We start from the raw sequence: 23136 nt of genomic DNA on the forward strand, positions 1-23136 counted from the left end.
TGATCAGTTTCATTTCCATCAAATGATGGGACATCCTTACCAGGGGAGGACTGACCATTTGGGGCCCAATGAGATGCCCCTGGTACCTTTTTCATAGGCTTTTTTGAGTTTGGGCAAGGACACAGGGGCCCCATGATCTCCTATTGCCCGGGGGCCCCATGAGTTGTCAGTCTGCCCCTGATCCTTACATGCCTAACACATCACCCAGGCCATATCAGTATAGATATCCAGCAGGAGATTCCCCATTGAGATCTGATGGGCTTTCAAAGTGTTCCTTTGATTTTGTGAGCAGTGTATAAATGATATAGTCCCCCTCCCCCAGCGTGTATAGTGTTTCACAGACTTTGCCCACTTATAGAACTCAGCAGCAACAACAGTGACAACTCTCCAGAGTCGCCCTCAGAAAGGCGCCCACCTGACGAGGAGGAGGTGTGAGGAGTCAGACATTGCGCCCGGCCCCGCCCTCCTGAGCGCGCCTCCAACCACGTTTGTCCCGCTCGGCTCTCCGTCCTGTCAGCGCGGGATGAAGAAACGGAGCCGGGGAGACAACGGGGGATGAGTGAACGGTGCTGGGGGAGGAGGACAGTGCAGTGATAGCAGTGACGCGGTCATCTATGGAGGCAGACAGAGTTGAGCGGGGTGCCCCCACAGAGGAGGAATGGCTGGAGATGATGATGGAGAGGAGCTTCACTGACTTGGAGGAGAAGCCTGAGGACAGGTATGATGTGAGGACGGGTATGAATAGGAGGACAGGTAGGACTCCGAGGACAGGTATGAATGTGAGGACAGGTAGGACTGCGAGGACAGGTAGGAATATGAGGATGGGTATGATGTGAAGACGGGTAGGAATATGAGGACTGCGAGGACAGGTAGGACTGCAAGGCTCCGGTATGAATATGAGGACAGGTAGGACTGTAATGACAGGTATGATATGAGGACATGTAGGACTGCGAGGACAGGTATGAATGCGAGGACAGGTATGAATGCGAGGACAGGTAGGACTGTAATGACAGGTATGAATATGAAAGGTAGGACTGCGAGGACAGGTAGGAATATGAGGATGGGTATGATGTGAAAACGGGTAGGAATATGAGGACTGCGAGGACAGGTAGGACTGCAAGGCTCCGGTATGAATATGAGGACAGGTAGGACTGTAATGACAGGTTTGATATGAGGACATGTAGGACTGCGAGGACAGGTATGAATGCGAGGACAGGTATGAATGCGAGGACAGGTAGGACTGTAATGACAGGTATGAATATGAAAGGTAGGACTGCGAGGACAGGTAGGAATATGAGGATGGGTATGATGTGAAAACGGGTAGGAATATGAGGACTGCGAGGACAGGTAGGACTGCAAGGCTCCGGTATGAATATGAGGACGGGTATGACTGTAATGACAGGTAGGAATATGAGGACAGGTAGGACTGTAATGACAGGTAGGAATATGAGGACAGGTAGGACTGCAAGGCTCTGGTATGAATGAGGACAGGTTACCCTCTGAAAAGCAATCCATGGTGGATTGCTTTTCAGAGGGTGGTATAGCAGCAGCTGGCAGGCATTCAGGAGGTGATACTGCTGCCACGTGACGCCTGTATTTGTTTAAGTTGCCCGATGACAATATTACATTGCAGGACTGTTCCTGAACCTGCAGACCAAGACTTTGGCTCACAATGGTGGTGCGCCCCCACTGATCTCATAGAGCACATTGGACAGGCAGTGGCACCCATCATACTCTGCAGCCCAGTTTAAAATCGCATCAGGCGCTAAGCAGGTATTGTTCACTGGTGGGCAGGGCTCCACCTATGATTGAAATATCTTTCTGCAGTATAAACCTCTTGATCCTTCTTTAGGGCTCATTCACACTGTGCTGATCTTGTGTGTTGCCTTGAAGGATAAATCCCCTTTGGAACATGTTCCTATACCTACAAATAATGTGCATTGATGATTTTTTTTCCAAAAGGTGAACTTATCCTTTAAAGCGGAACTAAAGTCTTCATACTTGCCTGTCCAATGGTCCTGTACCAGCATCTTCTTCATTTGTGTTTAGCGCCCCCCCCCCCGTGTCAATACTTTGTAGGACCACCTTTCACTGCAATTACAGCTGCAGGTCTTTTTTGGGATGTCTCTACCAGCTTTGCACATCTAGAGAGTAACATTTTTGCCCATTCTTCTTTGCAAAATAGCTCAAGTTCTGTCAGATTGGATGGAGAGCGTCTGTGAACATCAATTTTCAAGTCTTGCCACAAATTCTAAATTTCTGGATTTAGGTCTGGACTTTGACTGGGCCATTCTAACACATAAATATTCTTTGATCTAAACCATTGTAGCTCTGGCTGTAATCTTCTAGTTTTGTGGAGTGCATGACTAATAGTTGTCCTGTGGACAGATTCTCCCACCTGAGCTGTGGATCCCTGCAGCTTCTCCAGAGTTATCATGGGCCTCTTGGCTGCTTCTCTGATTAATGCTCTCCTTATCTGGACTGTCAGTTTAGGTGGATGGCCATGTCTTGGTAGATTTGCAGTTGTGCCATACTCCTTTTTTTTTTTTTTTTTTTTTTCTTCTTCCTCCCATTTTCGGATAATGAATTGAATAGTGCTCTGTGAGATGTTCAAAGCTTGGGATTATTATTATTTTTTTTAATAACCTAACCCTGTGTTAAACTTCTCCACAACTTTATCCCTGACCTTTATATGTTCGTTTGCCTTCATGATGCTGTTTGTTCACTAATGTTCCCTAACAAACCTGCTGAGAGCTTCAGAGAACAGCTTGTAGTGCTTGGCAGACCAAATAGATTTTTGCTTTGTTTACAGACTAGATGGATCTACATTAGGCTACATAGTGTAATGTCGATGACCTGTTAAGTTTAATATGCTCCTTCCAGTTCCAGGTCTCTGAAGAAAATAATCCCCAGGACTAAACTGTGCAGAGGCTTGTATAACAGATACTGTGTGCTGGATGTCAAGGAGGTGCATGGACTCAGAGAGGAGAAACATCTCATTATTACAGCAAGCCAGGAAATGGAGGATACAGAGCTCTGCATTCTCAAGGATGACTGGTATATCTGCTTAAATATGATCTACGTTTATACCAAAAATTCTATAAGCTTCTTGTGCCAAGTTCCTATAACTGTTTATTTATCTTGCAGGGCTGAACTTCTTGTAAAGCCTGGTGACATAATTCATCTAGAAGGTGACTCTATACAGGATACATGGACTGTGGGCAGGGACTCTAACTTTCTTATTTTAAACCCTGATCTGCTCATATCAGGTACCAGCATAGCAAATGCCATACGATGTTTGAGAAGATCAGTGTTAAGTGAAAAATTCAAGGTTGGTCTTTTCTTTTGTTTCGGTGTTTAATGATTTTAATATATATATATACACATCTTTACCTTTTTAATAATGGTTTGCAGGCTTCAGAAAAAGGATCACGGCAAATGCTCATTGGTACAATGTTACATGACATTTTCCAAAAAGCAACTACACGAGGATTCGGTGGTGATGTTTTGCAAAAGCTTGCTCTTCAATCTGTACATGGACCCAAATATCTGAAAGAAATGTAAGTAACTATTTCACCCTTTATTCTCCAAACTGAGCAGAGGGCCTTGTATATTACTGGTTTGCTTATGAACTTCCAGTTATACTTTTTTCCACTGTGGGTTGGAAATGAGAGAATCTGCTTGTTCTGACTTGCACACTTTTTTTTTTTTTTTTTTTATAAGCATTCACACAAAACAAATTAAAAATAAAATAACCAACCAAATTAAGAAAAAGATTTCATAAATATATATGTAGCAGTGGTGCACCGAAATGAAAATTCTGGTACCGAAACTGAAAATTCAGGATGCACTTGGCCAAAAACCGAAATGGACAGTTTTTAAAAATTTATATATTTTTCAAACACAATTTTTTGGAAAAAAATACACTTTAACCGCTTGCCCACCACCCTATAGCAGAAATACTGCTACAGGGTGGCAGGGCTGCGCAAAACCACTTGTATACACATGATTTCGCATTTTCGGGTAGGGGGAGTGTGTGCGTTCCCTACCTGTGCCGCCATTGGCGGCTTCAGCTGTCGATCACCTTGTCCCAGCCAGTGATTCCCGAATATCACTGACGGGGGAGAGGCCTGTAGGTAAACAACACAAATCTCTCCCCTGTCAGCTCCAGCACACTATTGCTTGCTGCAAAGCAATGTGCTTACACAGTACAACACACACATACACAATAGGTGTTAACCTCTTCCTGGCCGTTGTCATTAGTACAGTGTCAGTGCTTTTTATTAGCACTGATCACTGTATTAGTGTCACTGGGGATGCTAGTGACAGTCCACCCCACCCACATGTCAGAATGCCCGACGCAGTCCTGGAGGGCAAGGGGTTAATGAATTCAACAAAACACAATATATACCCCTTTTTCATTTTTTTTTTTTTTATTTTGTAAAATATGAAAGATGATGTTACGCCAAGTAAATAGATACCCAACATGTCATGCTTTAAAATTGCGCACACTCCCTTGTGATAGAAATAAGCAGTGACAGGTCATCTATATGGCGAGATCTGGGGTCAATAAGACCCCACATCTCTCATCTACAATGTAAGGCATTAAATACAAAAAAAATTGATCTAGTGCTTTAAAACAAAAATGGACTTGTTTACGTGGGGTCGGAACTGGAAGTGACGTAATAATGTCGCTTCGGTTCTCCAAGGGCATAGAGATGAGTGGAGGCCATCTTTCCTTCACTGATCTCTATGCCCAGCCGCCGGAATCATTCGATGGGTTCTCAGATAAGCCTGAGAACCACCGTAAGGTGGTGGCGGGAGGCAGGGCTATTTTCGGCACCTCCTATCAGTACCTATTTTCATATTGGCCAAAGGCAGATAGGGGTATTTTCAGCCGAAATATTTCAAGTCTTCACCGAAACGTGTTTTTTTTATTTTTCATTTTCAGGTACCAGCTGAATTTAAACCAAGCCGATGTAATGCAAGAAGTGGGAGAATATCTTCCATCCTTTGAAAAGTGGGCAAGTGACTCTATGATCCCTACCCACCAACAACTGGGGACACTAAACCCGTAAGCTACCCTTCATGTAATTGACATGTTCTTAATTTTTGTTATTGATAGTTTATCCAGGTTCTACATTATGTAGCCATAGCATAGGTAATTGGGATGTCTTCCTTAAGAACACTCTGTATTGTCTAAGGAAAGAACAAACAGAGGGCGCACAGGCCTAGTGCATTACCATAAAAAATGTTTAATAAGAAATAAAGTAAGTGTTGTACTCACAAATGACAATAAAGTCAAGGGACGTCATAAAACAGCTGGGTCAACACCGCGCTTAGTAACAGTCCGTAATGGGGAGTGTAGACATCCAATAGACTGACGCGTTTCAAAGACTTGCCTCTTCCTCAGAGCCACTCTTGAGTTCAATTTTGGTCTCATGTGACCAGACTGTATTTTCCCAGTATTTTACAGGCTTGTCTAAATGTTGTTGTGCAGCAAACTTTAAACAAGCTTCAACATGCTTTTTCTTCAGCAATGGAATCTTGTGTGGTGAGCTTGCATACATGGTGGTTGAGTGCTTTACTTACTGTTTTCTTTGAAACCATTGTACCTGCTAATTCCAGGTCTTTCTGAAGTTCCCCACAAGTGGTCCTTGGCTCTTGGACAACTCTTCTGATAATTCTTTTCACTCTTCCGTCAGAAATATTGCAGGGAGCAACTGGTCATGGCCGGTTTATGGTGAAATTATGTTCTTTCCACTTCTGGATTATGGTCCCAACAGTGCTCACTGGAACATTCTGAAGTTTAGAAATCCAATGCTATCAGTGAGGTTGCAAAGGTCTTGAGAGAGCTCTTTGCTTTTACCCATCATGAGATGTTTCTTGTGTGACACCTTAGTAATGAGACGCCTTTTTGTAGGCCATCAGTTGAGACTGAACCAGCCGATAATATTTTGAACTGACAAGGGGCAGGATTTCTTTCTAATTGCTGATAGATTTCAGCTGGTGTCTTGGCTTACCATTCCTTTTAGTCAGCCCTGGTTAGTACTTGGAGTGGAGACTGCCTTGGAATACGAGGTGTTGTAAGCTTTTTTCCCTCCAGAATCTGCAACAGAGAAATAAAAAAAGTGTAAAAAAGGAGAAAAAATAAACTGGTATGTTAGTTTTATATCGACAAGAGGGACTGGTCGAATCTCGACGGTTGAGCTATATCAAGCCGAGGACGCCATGTCTGTAAAAATTTTGTATGGGTGTCTAGCAATATAGCTGTCAATTTTTCGTTGACCATTAAAAAGTTCATCTGGCTTTTGACAGCCTCAAAGCTGAGGAGGGGAGTCTTCCAGGCTCTTGCAATCATCAGCTTGGTGGCCATGAATAAGTGCGATGCCAGCTGCCGTTCGGGATGAAGTAGGCCCACTAATGGTTTAAATAACAGCACTTTGTACGGGTTGCGTTTAATGTCTGAGTGAAACATAGTGCGGAGAAGGGCGTAAACTCTGATCCACAATCTGCACACCTTGGGGCAAATATGGACCATGGTACACATTTGTTGACAACCTCGAAAGCAAGTCGGGGAATATGAGGGAATAAAACGAGCCAGATGAGCAGGCGTGTAATACCATCTATAGAGAATCTTATAGGCGTTTTCTAGAATGATACCATTCCTAGAACATTTGGATAATTGTTGGGTCATGATCCGCCAATCCTGCTGATCTAGAGTGCCCCCGAGTTCCGACTGCCAATGCTGATGGTAAGAACGGACTGGAGGAGTTATGTGAGAAATAATGGAGGAGTAGACCAGGGAAATTAAGCCCGGAGCATGGGGTCTATGTCTACATTGACTTTCAAAGGGGGTCAACCTGTAGGGCCCCGAATGTGTCTGTATTCAAGTACTGATAAAGTGGCGGAGTTGAAGGTATCCAAAATGTTCCCGCAATGGGATATTGTAAGAATAACGCAGAGTTTCAAAGGCGAGTATCCGAGTGGGAGAGAGCATGGAATTTATATCATGGAAGCCATTTGCTTGCCACCAAACAAACTGTCCAGGATTGTCACGAACCTGGGGGAAATAATGGGTTATGTAGCAACCGTAGTAACGGTAGATGGGCAGAAATGAGGCAAGCTAAATACTTTAATAGAGTCCCAAAGATGGAGCGTCAGCGTCGGACTAAGGGATGAGGGTCGATGAGTAGAAGAAAGCCATGGTATAGCATGAGTTATTTTATTAGGTCATGCAATATTTTAGTAGTGAAAGCATGTGTTAATGTGTCAGTGGGGTTCCCCCAAAAAATACTGGCAAGTAAAAATTAAGCAAAAAAACAGCAAGGGGTGCCCCCATCCATACCAAGCCCCTCTGCTCTGGTATAAATTTTGAGGGGAACCCCCATGCCAAAATAAAAAAAAAAAAGGCGTGGGGGGCCCCCAAAATCCTTATCCGACCATGCAGCTGGGCAGGTCAGGAAAGGGGGGGGGTGCGCAGAACCCTCCTGAACCATATCTAGCCCCCCCCCCCCTTCCCAAAGCACCTTGTCCCCATGTGGGCCTCTTCTCCACAACCCTGGCCAGTAGTTGTAGTGGGGGCTTATCGGAATCTAGAAGCCCCCCCTTTAACACAAGGGGGGGATGACAACTCTGGGTCGATGGCTTCACAAGAGGCCCCCTCCCCCCCCTCCTCCTCCTCCTCGCTGATGATTCATAGGTTAAGGACATGGTGGCCACCCACTCCTTGACAACCATGACTGGTACAAGTACATACCGCATGCCTGGACCACTACTTAATTAGTGCATGCATTTAATTATTTCCTTCTGTGAATTGATTTAAGAACTTTTTATGTGCTATTCACTGAGCTGACCGAATACTAGCAATAGTGAATTGACATTTTTAGCATTGCATGTGATATATGGTTATGTGACCGACTTAACTCACATGATAACCTTTAGTGAATTGTCTTGACAGGAGGGAATACTACCCATCAATATCTTAGAATTAAAGGCAGTACGCCTTGTTCTGGATTATTGGATGAACCAGTTGCACGGGTTTGTGGTCAGGGTTCGGTCCGACACTGCCACTGCAGCGGCATATCTTAACCACCAGGGCAGCACCAAGAGTCGTGCGGTTCAGGCAAAGGTGAACCACATTCAGTCTGAGGCAGAGCGGCATGTGTCGTCTCTGTTGACCGTTCATATTCCAGGTATAGAAAACTCAGGGTTTTTTTTTCCCCCTAGGGGTCTGCAGTTGATATCAGGACAGCTGTCCATGCATCCTGGGACATTCTCAGCAATCTGCCAGCGTTGGGGAACTCTGGATGTGGATCCTACTGACTTCCAAGTTCTACAACAAGTTAGGTTGCGTCCAGAATGATAGTCCCATTGGCATTAGCGGTAGGTGCACTGGCAACACCTTAGGGACCAGTTCCCCCTAATCTATGCCTTCCCCCGATTCAACTATTGCCGTGTCTTTTGTGCAGGATCTGGGAGGAGGTAACCTTGATAATAGTGGTAGCCTGGCCTAGCCCAGGAGGGCTTTGATATTCCAACATAGGTTATCAGGCAGGGGATGCTCCTTTGGATACTTCCGGTCCGCCCAGACCTATTGTCTTGGGTCCAATAATGCATTCTGCTTTACGTTTGCTAGGATTAAAGTCTTGGCTATATTAAGCCCAGGTCTAGTAAGATCATGGGGTCCTGTTTCTTCCTTTGAGTGCCAGGAAACTGGCTTCAGGAAGCTTCTGTTACAAGACCTGGAAATCTTATTTGCCTAGTTTGAAGCCAGGAAGTGGCATCCACGGAAATGTGTGATTGAAAGGAAAAAGGGAAAAAAACGTACCGGGAGGGGAAATTAAATTGACCTTAAAGTGTTACCAAACCCATGACCCTGCATTCACTATATCTGGCCTTCCACAGTACACACAACATGGAAATGCAATTATGTTAGTAAATATAAACTGCTAAATACCTTTTCTCATCAGCAGTTAGAGCAGTCTTGTGACTTCTATCTGTGTCCAGCCCACCACTAGCTAAAGCTTGTAGGAGGAGTTTTTTTTCTGCTCTAGGATGATGGAAATCCCCTGACCTCTGTCTGGACAGTGCTGATTGGCCCTGTGCTGATCACATGCACTCTCCCAAGAAAAAAAACAAAAACACCTTTCTAGCAATACACACCAAACTAAGTATGTGCAGAAGGGCTACAGGTTCAGCCTGTATCAGGTGGTCATTTCATCAAGAGGAGGGGCAGAGAAGAACCCTGTACTTCTTGCAGGGTGTAACATGGATGGTCCTGTCTGTCAGGCCACCCTTGTGTCCTTGGGACTTGAACGCGATCTTTGCTGTCCTTGCAGAGGCCACCTTTTGAACCAATTAAAGAAATGTAGTCCTTTGACTCGGCAGATGGTTTCTTTGATTACTGTCACTTCAGCAGGGAGAGTCTAACAGCTGGTGGCGCTTTCATGTAAGGAAGTGTTCATGGTCTTGCATAATAAGGTGATGTTGCATTCTCACCCATCTTCTTGCCTAGAGTGGTTTTTAGTTTTCACTTAAATTAGGACATTGTCTTGCCTTTCTTATTTTCCTAGTCCACAGTTGGCAGGGGAAAGTTCGTTGTATACTCTGAATGTAGTTCAGGTGGTCAGGATTTACTTGAGTTTGGCGACGCAGGTCAGGCAGGCAGCTTCCGGGGTCCACTATTTCTCGTTGGAAATGCCAGTTAATCATTCAACCCTATGGTTTAAAGTATAAGGTTCCATCCTTTTGGGTTAGACCCCACTTTACCAGGAGTGTGGGGGCATCCTGGGCTATCTGGCGTTAGTTGCTCAGATTTGCAAGGCCGCTACATGGTCTTCGGTTCATACGTTCACAAGGTTTTACAAGGCGGATGTCAGCCGTGGAGGATTCTGCATTTGTCCACAGCGTTTTATGAACAGCTGAATAGGTCCTTTGGAAATGATAGCGGTGGCTACCATGGTGTCGCCCGCCACTCAGTTTTTTTTTTTCATTAATTTAACACATCCCACATAGTCATGAATAGCCTGCTATGTGACTCGTCACATAATTTTTTTTCTACATACTTACCTGTAAAATCCACTTCTTGGAGTACATCATGGGACACAGAGGTCCCTCCCCTCTTTCTGGAATGTCATAGCTTGCTACAAAACTGAAGTACTTCCTGTGTAGGAGGGGTTATATAGGGGAGGACTTTCTCTATGTTTGGCCACCTGTAGATGGCATATAACCCACATAATCATGAATAGCCTGCTCTGTGTCCCGTGATGTACTCCAAGAAATTGATTTTACAGGTCAGTATGTAGGAAAAAATCCAACTTTTTTTTTTTTTTTTGTAACAATCTTTTATAAATTGGTTTAATTGTAAGGATACTTGTGTGGTCTGGTGAAATAAACATTCATTTCACCAACCTTTTTAAATTGGGAGGAAAAATGCCTATAACTTGATGTATAAAAGTACCAATACCATGAAAAATAACTTATCCAAAGAAATTAAATCACTTAGTGTACATTATGTAATTTCTCTGGGTAAATTCACATACATCAGCCACAAACAAAATATATAGGCCACCATTGCTAACCTCTCTTTGGAAAAAGCTAGTTGCCTGACTCCATGTGGCTTCTGTACTTATCACAGATCAGGAAAAAGCATGTGCCTAGGGTGGAGCAAGCACAAGAACTTAAAAACTTTGTGCTGAGGTTAACCTAGTGGTAGATTAATTTAGGAGCCTAGAATAAATCACTTAGTTGTACGCTTATTAACCACTTAACCTCTGGAAGGTTTTATCCCCTTCATGACCAGGGCATTTTTTGCTTTCCAGCGCTGCACCACTTTAACTGGAAATTGCTTGGTCATGCAACGCTGTACCCAAAATAAATTTATATAGTTTTTTTCACACATACTGTAGAGCTTTCTTTTGATGGTATTTGACTACTTGACCTCCTGAGGATTTACCCCCCCTTCCTGACCAGGCCATTTTGTGCGTTGGGGCGATGCGTTACTTTAACTGACGGTCTTGCAATATTGCACCCAAATTTTACGTCCTTTTTTTTTTTTTTTTTTTTTTTTTTTTTTCCCCCACAAATTGAGCTTTCTTATGTTGGTATTTGATCACCTGTGCATCCTTATTTTTTGTGCTATTAAAAAAAAAACGAAAAAAACCCGGCAATTTTGAGGAAAAAAATATATTTTTGAATTTCCAGAGGAAAAAAAAATTATATATATATAATGAGAAATTGATTAATCCTAATGACAGATGACACCAAGCTGTGCAGTGGAATAACGCCCTTACAGGATGTCTTCAATTTACAAGCCGACCTCAATGCACTGTTTAATTTGGCAACTATGTGGCAAATGAGGTTTTAATGTTGATTAAATGTAAGGTTATGCACTTGGGGGCTAAGAATACGCATGCATCATACATACTGGGGGGGGGGGGGTACAATTGGGGGAATCAGTGGTGGAGAAGGATCTGGGAGTTCTGGTAGATCACAAGCTCAGTAATGGCATGCCAAGCTGCAGTTTCTAAAGCGAGCAAAATCCTCTCTTGTATTAAAAAAAGGTATAGACTCCAGAGAGAGAGATATATCATTCTACCCCTGTACAAATCATTAGTAAGACCTCATCTGGAATATGCAGTTCAGTTTTGGGCACCAATTCACAAAAAGAACATTGGAGAACTGGAGAAAGTACAGAGAAGGGCAACCAAACTGATAAGAGGCATGGAGGAGCTCAGCTATGAGGAAAGATTAGAGGAACTGAATTTATTCTCTTGAGAAGAGGAGATTAAGGGGGATATGATCAACATGTATAAATACATCAGTGGTTCATATAGTGAACTCGGTGTAGAGCTATTCACCCTGAGGTCATCACAGAGGACAAGGGGGCACTCTTTACGTCTGGAGGAAAAGAAATTTAATCTCCAAACACGGAAAGGTTTCTTCACAGTATGAGCTGTGAAACTGTGGAATAGGCTCTCTCAAGAGTTGGTTCTGGCCAGCTCAGTGGATTGCTTTTAAAGGCCTGGATTCTTTCTTAAATACACACAATATAACTGGATACTAATATTTATAGGTAAAGTTGATCCAGGGAATATCCAATTGTCTCTCGGGGGAGCAGGAAGGAGTTTTTTTCCCTGCATGAGCAAATTGGATCATGCTTTGCTGGTTTTTTTGCCTTCCTCTGGATCAACTGTGGGTATAGGATTATAACTTTTTTTTTTTTGTATGGTTGAACTGGATGGACCTTAGTCTTTTTGCAGCCAGACTATGTAACTGTGATGTATTAATGGCCTATCTCATTTCTTATGGCCCTAAATTGAAAAGCGTGTTGTGTTTGTAGGTTTATACACATTGCGTATCCGTGTAATATGTTAAATTCTAGATCAACTGGCGGAAGTGCAGCTCGAGTGTCTGAGTTTTTAGACATTGAGGAGAACATTTGGTCACCAAGATTTGGCTTGAAAGGTAAAATTGATGTAACGGCCAAAGTAAAAATACACCAGAAAATACAAAGCCACTTGAAAATCATGCCTCTGGAGCTTAAAACTGGCAAGGAGTCAAATTCCATAGAGCACAGAAGTCAGGTGAGCAGTTTGTGATTTTTTTTTTTTTTTTTTTTTCATCTCCAGCAGATGTAGCGTGAAATTATATTTAAAAAATTCTTCATGTTTTTTTGTTTAGGCACATCCTCTGGGCCAATGAGTTTCTCTGTCTAGTAAGATCACTCATTGACCAGGGAAATCTCAATTTGTAGAGCTGAGCCTTAATGTCAAGCAAATCAGACCTTGCCAACAATATGAAACTGGTATGAAAGGCAAACCGAGTAAGACTTTCTGCTAAAGATTATAGGTACAGTGCTGTGAAAAAGTATTTGCCTCTTCCTGATTCATTTATTAAGATGAAAACCGCTGTCCGAACCTACCTAGCCCTATGTGAAAAAGTAATTGTCCCCTAAACCTAATAACCCTTGGTGGCAACAGCTGCAAGCAAGCATTTGCAATAGCTGGCAATGAGTCTTTCACGGCCTTTGTGTTCTTTTTGTCAGCAGTGGCTTTCGCCTTGAAACTCTTTCATGGATGCTATTTTTTGCCCAGTCTCTTTCCTATTGTTGAACCATAAACACTAACCTTTTCTGAAACAAGTGAGGCCTGCAGTTCTTTAGATGTTCTGGGCTATTTTATGACCTCCTGGATGAGTCATCATTGTGCTCTTGGAGTAATTTAGGTAGGCCTGCCACTCCTAGGAAAGGTTTACCACTGTTACAAGTTTTTTCCATTGTGGATAATGGCTCTCACCATGGTTTGCTGGAGTCCTAAAGCTTTAGAAATGGCTTTGTAACCCTTTCCAGACTGATACATGTCAATTACTTTGTTGCTCATTGCAGCATGATGTGGTGTGTTTTTTTTTAAATCTTTCAGCAAGCTTCAGTTTGTCAGAGAGCTTCTGTTTAAGTGATTTCTTGATTCAACTGGTCTGGCAGTAATCAGGCCTGGGTGTGGCAAGTGAAATTTAACTCTGCTTTCCAAAAAATGTGTTTAATCAGTTCATTCATGATTTAGCAAGGGGGGAGATGGCATTAGTTTTTCACACAGAGCCAGGCAAGTTTGGACAGCTCTTCTTCCTACATAAATTAAATCATTATTTAAAAACTGTATTTACTTGGGTTATCTTTGTGTAATATAAAAAATTGTTTTGATCTGAATCATTTAAGTATTGCAAATATGCAAAATAATAAAAAAAATCAGGAAAGGGTAAATACTTTCACAGAACTGTAGCTTGTGATGTTTGCTCATAGGGAGGACTTTAAATTTTACATAGACCTGGACTTTGGCAACCTTTTATCCTTTTTTCAGAGTGTGAGACTAGTCCTTGTAAATAGGGTGCACGTACAATAGGCATTCTGCAGCTGCTGTTTATCATAAACCCACTATTTCATCCTGTGCACTTCCTGCTCAATAACCCAGCCCCAGATGACATAATCAATGTAATCCAGTAATTGTAAACACGGTTACGTGGGTTTCAAAGTCCTGATAATGCTCCTGTGATGCTGCTCAATTTATAAAGCCATGTAATTTATTAAAATTGTGGTTACCATTTTTTTAAATTACTTTTTACATCAGACGTTCAAATATTTAAAGTTTAACTAAATTGGCTTACAGTGTGCTTGTGATCATCAAATAAGTGGTGTTGATACTGTCATTCATTTGGTCTTTCTCAATTTTTGTGTCAGGTTATTTTGTACACTTTGTTAAGTCAGGAAAGGAGAGATGATCCAGAGTCTGGTCTACTCCTATATCTGAAGACTGGAAACATGTACACTGTGCCTGCAAATCATCTAGATAAAAGAGGTATGTGTGACATAAATGTATTATGAATGGGAGACTCCCCAGTATTTGAAGGTATACCTTTTGATATATTTCATTTTTTTTTTTTTTTTTAGTGAAGCTTTAGAATAAAAACAAATACTTTTCCTCCCACTGGGATAACTATCATCTTACAGGCGACTTGAATAGACAAAAGTTTCAGGAAGTATAAATCTGTAAATCACAAGAGGGGAATAATGCAAGCTTGATTACCGTCAGGATCAGTAGATTACAACAAGCAAGTGCCCCAATCATATTAGTTGTGTGCTACAAGCTATATGCAACTGGTATGAGTGTTTCCCTTTAGACTGACAGCCTACTGTCGTATCCAAAAATATTGGTACCCCTGCATTTCTGTCAGTGAATGCACCACTTTGGCCAAAAAATTGTTGCAATTACAAAAGTTTAGGCATTCTCATGTTTATTTCTTTTGATTGCATTGGTATGACACAAAAAGGTGGAGAAACAAAGCCAAATCTGACAGATTCCATGCAAAACTCCAAAAATGGACTGGACAAAATTATTGGTACCTTCTAAAAATTGTAAGAAATAATTGCATTCCAAGTTTGTGATGCTCCTGTAATGTGTAATTAAACGCCACTGTATCAATTAACAGGTGTTGACAATATAGAAATCATACCAGCAACCAGTTAAAATGGTGAAAAAATGACTCAACCTTTCTGTTGTGTCTGTGTGCCACATGGAGCATGGAGAAAGAGCAGCAAAGAATTGTCTGAAGATTTGAGAACAAAAATTGTGGAAAAGCATGGGCAATCTTAAGGTTACATCTCAATGGCAATCTCAAGGCAATCCAAAGTCCATCTCCAGAGATCTTAATGTTCCTGTGTCCACTGTGCACATCATTGATCAACTTTCAGACAAATTCAAGCTGACCTTCAGGCACAGGGTACAACTGTGTCAGCTTGCACTACTTGTGGCTATCTGAATGAAAAGGGATGCTATGGTAGGAGGACCCCACTGCTGACACAGAAACATAAAAAACCAGATTGAGTTTACCAAAACCTACCTGAGGAAGCCAAAATCCTTTTGGGAGAATGTGCTGTGGACAGATGAATCAAAATTACAGCTTTTTGGTAAAGCTCATCATTCTTCTGTTATCCAAAAAAGAATTAAACCTTTACAGAAAAGAGTACAGTCCCTAAAGTCAAACATGGTGGAGGTTCACTGATGTTTTGGGGTTGCTTTGCTGCTTCAGGCACTGGATGTCTTAACCGTGTGCATGGCATTATGAAATCTGAAGACTATTAAAGAATTCTGGGGTGCAATGTAGGGCCCAGTGTCAGAAAGTTGGGTCTCCATCCGAGGCCATGGGTCTTCCAGCAGGACAATGACCCAAAGCACACGTTAAAAAGCACCCAGAATAGGTTTCAGACAAAGCGCAGGAAAGTACTGAATTGGGCAGCAATCCAGATCTCAGTCCCATAGAGCACCTGTAAAGAGATTTCAAAACAGCAGTTGGGAAAGGAACCGTTCCAGTCTGAGAGACCTGGAGCGGTTGGCGAAAGAAGAGTAGTCCAAAGTTCCAGTAGAGAGATGTAAGAAACAAATTGATGGTTACAGGAAGTGATTTGATTTCAGTTATTTTTTCCAAGGGGTGTGCTACCAAATATAAAAATGAGGGTGCCAATAATTTTGTCCAGTCCATTTTTGGGCTTTTGCATGGAATTTATCATACCAATACAAACAATAGAAATAAACCTGAGAATGCCTAAGCATTTGTAATTGCAACAATGTTTTGGGCGAAGTGGTGCATTATCTGACAAATGCAGGTGTGCTAATATTTTTGGCCATTACTGTAATCATTACAGGAGATATTTGAGCTTTGTGAGAAGCTAACAACTCAGAAATTAATTCTGCAGAAAAAGTCCAGTAAAGAAGACATGAAAGGCAAGAAGAAATGAGTTAAATTTTCTTTTTGCCACACTTTATTTAGTACTTTATTTTAATTTTATTTAATCAAAACTGATAGAGAGGGGGCTCCTCCATGTATAACTTTTTTTAAAGTGCATTTATAAACATTCCTTGAGATATTATGGATTCTTGTGATCAGAAGGACAATTACTAATAGATGGTTTGGCATTTTCAGCATTCCTTTTGTTGGTGACAGCGGACTTTAAAGTGGATCTTCACCCTTATACACTTACCTGTCCCAGGATCCATAAATGTCCTCACCCAACCTGGTCCTTTGCTGGTCTTTGGGTCCAGGCTCCTACATCTTAACAGTGGGCAGCCAATTGTGACTCCTTGCGACTTCACTTCCAGCTACCCACTGCGCATACGCCAGCTGTGCTGTGCCCTGCAAATGGTCCCGCAGTCTCCTGGGACATTTGACTTGTTTCAAGAGGCTGTGGGGGAAGGAGAGGAGTGGAGCCAAATTTCTGGATCGCCAGAGCGCTACTTTGAGCTGAAAGTAAAAAAAAATATTCTGTGGTGATCTCACGAAGTCCCGAACTTGGTGCTCTAGCCCAATTTTGCAATTTTAGTTTTGGTTGAATGTTGAATATGTTTCAACCTAGTATTTAATATGCCTTAGAAAAGAACCTACTTTTATTTGTCTTGTACTAAATAAAGTATTTTTTTTCCAGAATTACTTAAAATACGGAATGGGTTGTCCTTCTATTTGTCAAATGTAGTGCATAAATCCAGTAATGGAAGTAAAGAAATCAAACTGTCTGCACTACCAACAATGATTGCTGACAAGCAAGCCTGCAAATTTTGCTCACAGCTCAGAAATTGTGCCCTTTACAGCAGGTGCCTGTTTTTCCTTTTTACTTGACAAACTGAGAATCCTTATAAACATGGATATAAAACTGTATGTTCATTAATTTAGACACTACTTACTCTTTCAGTCCAAGGAATATTGCAGTTTTGGTCTGGTCTCTATTCAATCCTGTTCTTTGTTTCTTTCCTTTTAGCCTTTAATAGACCACATCAATGGTGTCAAAGTGGACTGGTTGTATAAGGTGTTTAATGCTGAGGAACCAATTTGCAGCTTCTATGTAACTGCTTTGACCAGTCACAGCCAACAACACAATTGTGTACAATGGATGGCATGACAGGAAGCCATAAGTAGATTAGGTGGTGTAGCGCTAATACCATGTGATAATAGACATAAAAACGTATTAAAGGATTCAATATTATATGAATAAATATATATGTGTACAGTGGTGCACCTAATGTGTAGCCCAAAAACATGCCATCAAGAATGTGACTAAATATAGGTGATAGGTGATAAAAGTGAAACAAATAACCAAATATAAATACATGTGATCGTAAATGAACAATATTCATCATATAGCACAAAGTCCCAAACGTATAACTGTGATGAATCTATCTTCGACCTTGAAAAATAATTTAAAAAGGTCCTGTTGTAAGACCATTTATTTTAACAACAATCTTTCCATAGGAGTTTGTGATTTTAAGGCATTTTAGACCTATTTACCTGTAAAAACCTCCCTTGTGTAGACATCCCAAAGCCCTGAGACTGTTGCTGGATACTATACTATTCCCTTTCACTCCTCCCCCCTGCTGCTGTATAAAAGTTTGATAGTCCACATCCTCTGCTCACTATATCAAAGACATTAGACACTCCCAGAAGAGGCGAGGGCTATGAATACAAAGAAGTAGGTGGCTGTGCTATGGAATTGACTGACTGTTTCTGCCATTCACATTTGCAAACAAGTTCACACATAAGCTTTTAAAATACTTAATTTATTTTCCTGCCTTTACCTTCAGTTTTTGTTAAGTTGTTAAGCACAGTGCTCAGCATAAATGAGGATCATGCTTTGCATGGTTTTTTGTCTTCCTCTGGATCAACTGTGGGGATTTATACATTTTTTTTTTTTTTCTTGTTATGGTTGAACTAGATGGCCTTTTGGAGCACAATTCACTAAAGCTTATCGCATGAGTTAAGTCAGTCACATGACCACATATTGCATGCGATACTAAATATGTCAATTCACTATATATTTCAGTGACACCAAGTTAGTACCCCCCCCCCCCATGTCACAATGTCCGCTGCAGTCCTGCTAAGTCGCTGATCGCCGCCATTAGTAGTAGAAAAAAAAATCCCAGTATCTATACTACCATTTGTAAACGCTATAACTTTCACGTAAACCAATTAATTTACACATATTGGGATTTTTTTTTTTCAGCAAAGTCATGTCGCAGAATACATTTTGACCTAAGTTTGACGAAATTTGATTTTTTTTTTATATTTTTTTTTTTTACTGGACTTGTTTAATAGCAAAGAGTCCAAAATATTGTTTTTGTTTTTTTCCTCAATTAATTTTTTTTTCTCTAGGGCGAAAAAAATAAAAAACGCATAGGCTGTCAAATTGAGAGAGCTCAATTTGTGGGGAAAAAAGGACGTATATTTCATTTGGGTGCAGCATTACATGACCGCGCAATTGTCAGTTATAGTAACGCAGTGCAGTAATGTAAAAAATGGCCTGGTCAGGAAGGAAGGGTAAATCCTCAGGAGGGGAAGTGATTAAAGTCAATTCACAATAGGAAATAAATAATTAAATGCATGCGGTAAGTAGTGGTCCAGGCTTGCAGTATGTACTGGTCTCTGTCAGTACTGTCATGGGTTGTTAAGGAATGGGTGGTCACCGTATCCCTAACAATGAGTCATCAGCTGTCAGTGGGGTTCCCCACTAATAGCTGAATGTAAAAAAAAAAAAAAAAAAAAACATTGCCCACACTTAAATTTAAAAAATGACGTGGGGTATCTGCCCCCCCCCCTCCATCCATACCAAGCCCTTTGGGTCTAGTTTGGATTTTGAGGGGAACCCTCAAGCCAAAATGTAAAAAAATGACGTGCGGTCCCCCCCAAAATCCAATTCAGACCCTTATCCGAGCATGCAGCCCAGCAGGAAAGAGGGGGGCGAGCGAGCACATTTGTGGGAATATTTTGTAGTATAGTGTCCCATAGAAAATGTTGATTCTGAAAGGAAAGTAAAGGTTTTCTGACATCTGTTATGCTGAACAATATAAATATGTATATATAATTTTTTTTACCCAAGGCCTACTGTTAAATATTAATGCTAGTTATATTTTATGTTAGGTCTGTAGAGCAGCAGAGTGAATCCTACTACGTGCCCAGTGAAATGCTCTCTGTAATTGAGAATCAGACTGAACATCTCAAAGACTCCCACTTGCAGTATTTCAGTCTCTGGTACCTCATGTGCTGTCTGGAAGTCCAGTCAAAGGAATCAAAAAATGGTCGCAAAAATATCTGGATGCTGTCAGCAGCTGAGAGGTAACAAGATTTCTTATTTTGTATTTGTTTTTGGCTGGTCAATGTTGCAGATTTGTCATAAAGCTAGATGTAATTTTACTTTAAAGTGATCTTAAAGCTTTGTATATTTTTAAAAAATAAACAGTATGCCCTACTTATTTGCTCTTAGCAGCCCTGATCCTCCTCTTCTCAGGTGTCCCACTGGTCCTTCCGGCCCTTCTCTCCTGCCGAGTGCCCTTGTAGCAAACCACTTTCTTTCTTCTTTTTTTTTTGTGCGCTTTCTTTCTCTGTTGCGCGCTTTTTTTTTTTGCAATGGCACCTGAACCTGCATTTTGTGATCGGGAGAAGGGGAGAATGAGAGAGCAAAAGCAAAAGAGCATGGGGTGCGGTTTTGCCATGATTGACGCACGACAAATTATATCGCCCAAAAAAAAAGTTTTGTTTTTTTTTTGTTTTTTTTTAGCTGGCTTCTAGATTCAAAGCAAATTTGTCAAGTCCTGCAGGAAGGTACAAAATCTTCAGGCGTACGAACCACTTCTATTCAAATAATAGTTTGGCAATCATTTTATCTCACTACATGGATTATTTGTCTTTTTCTTTATGCCACAATGATCACATTAACCGTTTTATATACATGGGCTGGACGGGAGCAGTGCAGGAGCGGGTTGCCGTTCACAAAAAGGCGCCCGCCATTTTATCCTGTGTGTGCTCCCTGGGAGCGCGCGGCACCACGATCTGGTGCCCGCTGTGTCCTCGCTGTTCGGGTCCTCTGTTTGTGGTCCCGATCATGTGATCACTGATTGACCAATCAGTGATCACATGAATAGTAGTAAGATGTCACTTCTGACATCATTGCTTACTACTAGTGAAATCTGTGAATGATCACAGAGATCACATGGTACAAGGCAATTTACAACAGCCTTGTACCATGTGACAAGCTGTGACTAATCACAGTGCAGACAGTATTTCTCAATGGCTGCAAGAATGCAGTCAGAAAGAAATAGAAATTATTGCTTTTACAGCCTTTATGGGTGTAAAAGCAATCAGTGTTAAAAAAAAAAAACTTCATCACCCCCCACAAGTAGTACAGTGTCACTATGGTGACACTGTACTGCTAGGGTGACCGTATGTTAAAAAAAAATAATATAAGAAAATAAAATAAAAATGTAAAATAATTTTTCAAAATTATAATTTTTGGTTATAAACTAATTTGGGTTAATTTTTTTTTTTTTTTTTTTTTTACTAAAAAGATAATTGAATACATTTTGGCCAAGATTTATGAAGAAAGATTATTTGATTTTATTAGAAAAACACTTTTTTTTTTTTTCAAAATTTTTGGACTTTTTCATTTGTATAGCAATAAAAATCCCAGTGGTGAATAAATACCACCAAAATAAAGTTTTATCTGTCTCAAAAAAATGCTAAATAATTCATAAGGGTACAGTGTTGCATGACTGTGCAATTGTCATTCAAAGTGTGATGGCACTGAAAGCTGAAAATTGGCCTGGGCAGGAAGGGGGTAAAAGTGTCAAGACTTGAAGTGGTTAAATAAGACCACTAGCCTTTTTAATTTATTATACATACAGTACCATACAAAAATCCTATGGGCTTTACATAGGTCCTGTCCAAGGCAGGAGATGCCAGTCTCCTCCATTGAATATGAAGTCGCATCCTAAAAATTTTAGGCAGAACTTTTTTTTTCTTTACTGCATCAGTAACTATAATCTCTCGGTTTTGTTTACATAGTGTTTAATTGCTACTATAATCTATATATAATATTGCTCTTGAAGTATTGTGCATGTCTGTCTACTTTAACTATTCTTTGTATATTTCTTTTGTATTTAGAGAAGACAATGGGCAATGTATCGGGAACCTCATTCGGACAGGAAGTGTGCAGCCCTTGGCCGAAGGACAGTATCTTCATATTTTCCATCGTCAGTCCAGTAACATTCCAGCTACCAATCTGGTGACAGGGGATAGAGTTGTTGTAAGTGGAGAAGATAAAAAATTCCTTGCACTCTCTACTGGATTTATCGGAGATGTTGATGAGAATAATATAACCTGCATTTTGGACAGGTTTGTCTAATGATTTATTCAATTATAACTTTCTGAAAGCTTGTGAATAAGAGAAGTTGCTCTCCCTAAAATGTTGCAAATCATCTCCTACAGGAGCCTAGCCAAGATTCCTCAAGATACTATATTTAGACTTGATCATGAGGAAGGAGGTGGTGGTCTGGATGCCCATCTAGGAAACTTATCAAAGCTTATGGAAAATTCTCCTGGAAGGTTTGTGGCGTATTTAGTTATTTAAACTACAATACTGAAGGGATGGATTGGTTACAGTAATGGGATGGATTAGAAGCCTGTTTGGGGCTTTTGCTTGCTAACATGTCTGAGAGAATGCTGTGCAACAGCAAGGCGTTTTCGGCCTTGTCCCTTGAGCACAGAGATTTCTTCAGATTCTCTGAATCTTTTGATATTATGTAATGTAAATGATGATCTATTTAAAGTCTTTGTCAACAATTTCAGAACAATGTTCCTCTACATAAAATTGCAAATTTTTAAATGCAGCTTTTTACAGATTGGTGACCCTCTGCCCATCTCTACTTCTGAGACACTCTAAGATGCCACTTTTGTATCGAGTCATGTTATTGACCTGTTGCGAATTAACCTAATCAATTGCAAAATGATGTTCGCTCTTCTTGTTAGTACCACTTACTTTGCCAGCTTTTTGTTGCCCTGTTCTAACTTTTTTGAGGTTGTGTTGGTGCCATCAATTTTAAAGTTGCCTATTTTACTTTTTAAAATGGTACATTTTCTCAGTTTTTTAAAAAAATTTTTTATAGATTTTCATTTTTACTGGGAATAGAATGTGGGTTTATGAGATTTGCAAATCATTGCATTCTGTTTTATATAGATTTTACATAGTGACCCAACTTTTTTGGAATTGGAACTCTGAGGGGTTCATATAACTGGATTCACGATATCTGTAGTACTCACGATCCACCCTGCTTATTTTCCTCCCTAAACTATTCAGTTTTTGTTAATCCTCTGTCCTGGAAGATGATTTGGGAAATCTAATTAGACTTACTGGTTACTATTTCCTGGAGTCTTTCAAGACAGCAGGATTCCACCATAGTGATATGTTCTGTTTGGTTTCAGGTCAGGGTTTCTCAGCCTTTTTACCTTGGAAGAACCCTTGGCAAAAGTGTGAAATCTCTGGGAACCCCTGAAATAACAACACCAATGTTCTGTGAGCTGTAGATGTGATCAATGAGCTGTTGATATAACCATTATTTGGCATTACAGTATATAGCAAATAAAACTTAGCTATTTAACCATATGAAACTTGTGCTTTTTTTTTTTTTTTTGTACAGATGTTCCATTCTGGGTAGAATGTAAGATAAGCAGTGTAAAGGGGTCAACAGGGCAGAGCACGGGGTCAGAAAGACGCACTACATTTGGGGGGGTCAGCAGGGCACACAGCTTGGCATATCACATGGGAGT

General features: G+C 40.8%; 1 protein-coding gene across 1 annotated transcript in view; it reads left to right on the forward strand.

Annotated features, from left to right (window-relative positions):
• Positions 1-488: 488 nt before the first annotated feature.
• DNA2 (DNA replication helicase/nuclease 2) overlaps positions 489-23136 on the forward strand; it is a 48396-nt gene continuing 25748 nt past the window's right edge. The window contains exons 1-11 of the mRNA XM_089687755.1: positions 489-718; positions 2884-3057; positions 3148-3331; positions 3415-3560; positions 4952-5074; positions 12386-12587; positions 14234-14351; positions 16973-17138; positions 19456-19650; positions 21475-21705; positions 21799-21915. Coding sequence (XP_089543881.1) covers positions 615-718; positions 2884-3057; positions 3148-3331; positions 3415-3560; positions 4952-5074; positions 12386-12587; positions 14234-14351; positions 16973-17138; positions 19456-19650; positions 21475-21705; positions 21799-21915 — 1760 coding nt within the window. The 5' untranslated portion in view covers positions 489-614. The remainder of the gene's footprint in view (positions 719-2883; positions 3058-3147; positions 3332-3414; positions 3561-4951; positions 5075-12385; positions 12588-14233; positions 14352-16972; positions 17139-19455; positions 19651-21474; positions 21706-21798; positions 21916-23136) is intronic.

The sequence above is a fragment of the Staurois parvus genome, unplaced genomic scaffold (genome assembly GCF_062004578.1).
Source record: "Staurois parvus isolate SC_StPar_1 unplaced genomic scaffold, SC_StPar_1.0 ptg000437l, whole genome shotgun sequence".
Taxonomy (NCBI): Eukaryota; Metazoa; Chordata; class Amphibia; order Anura; family Ranidae; genus Staurois; species Staurois parvus.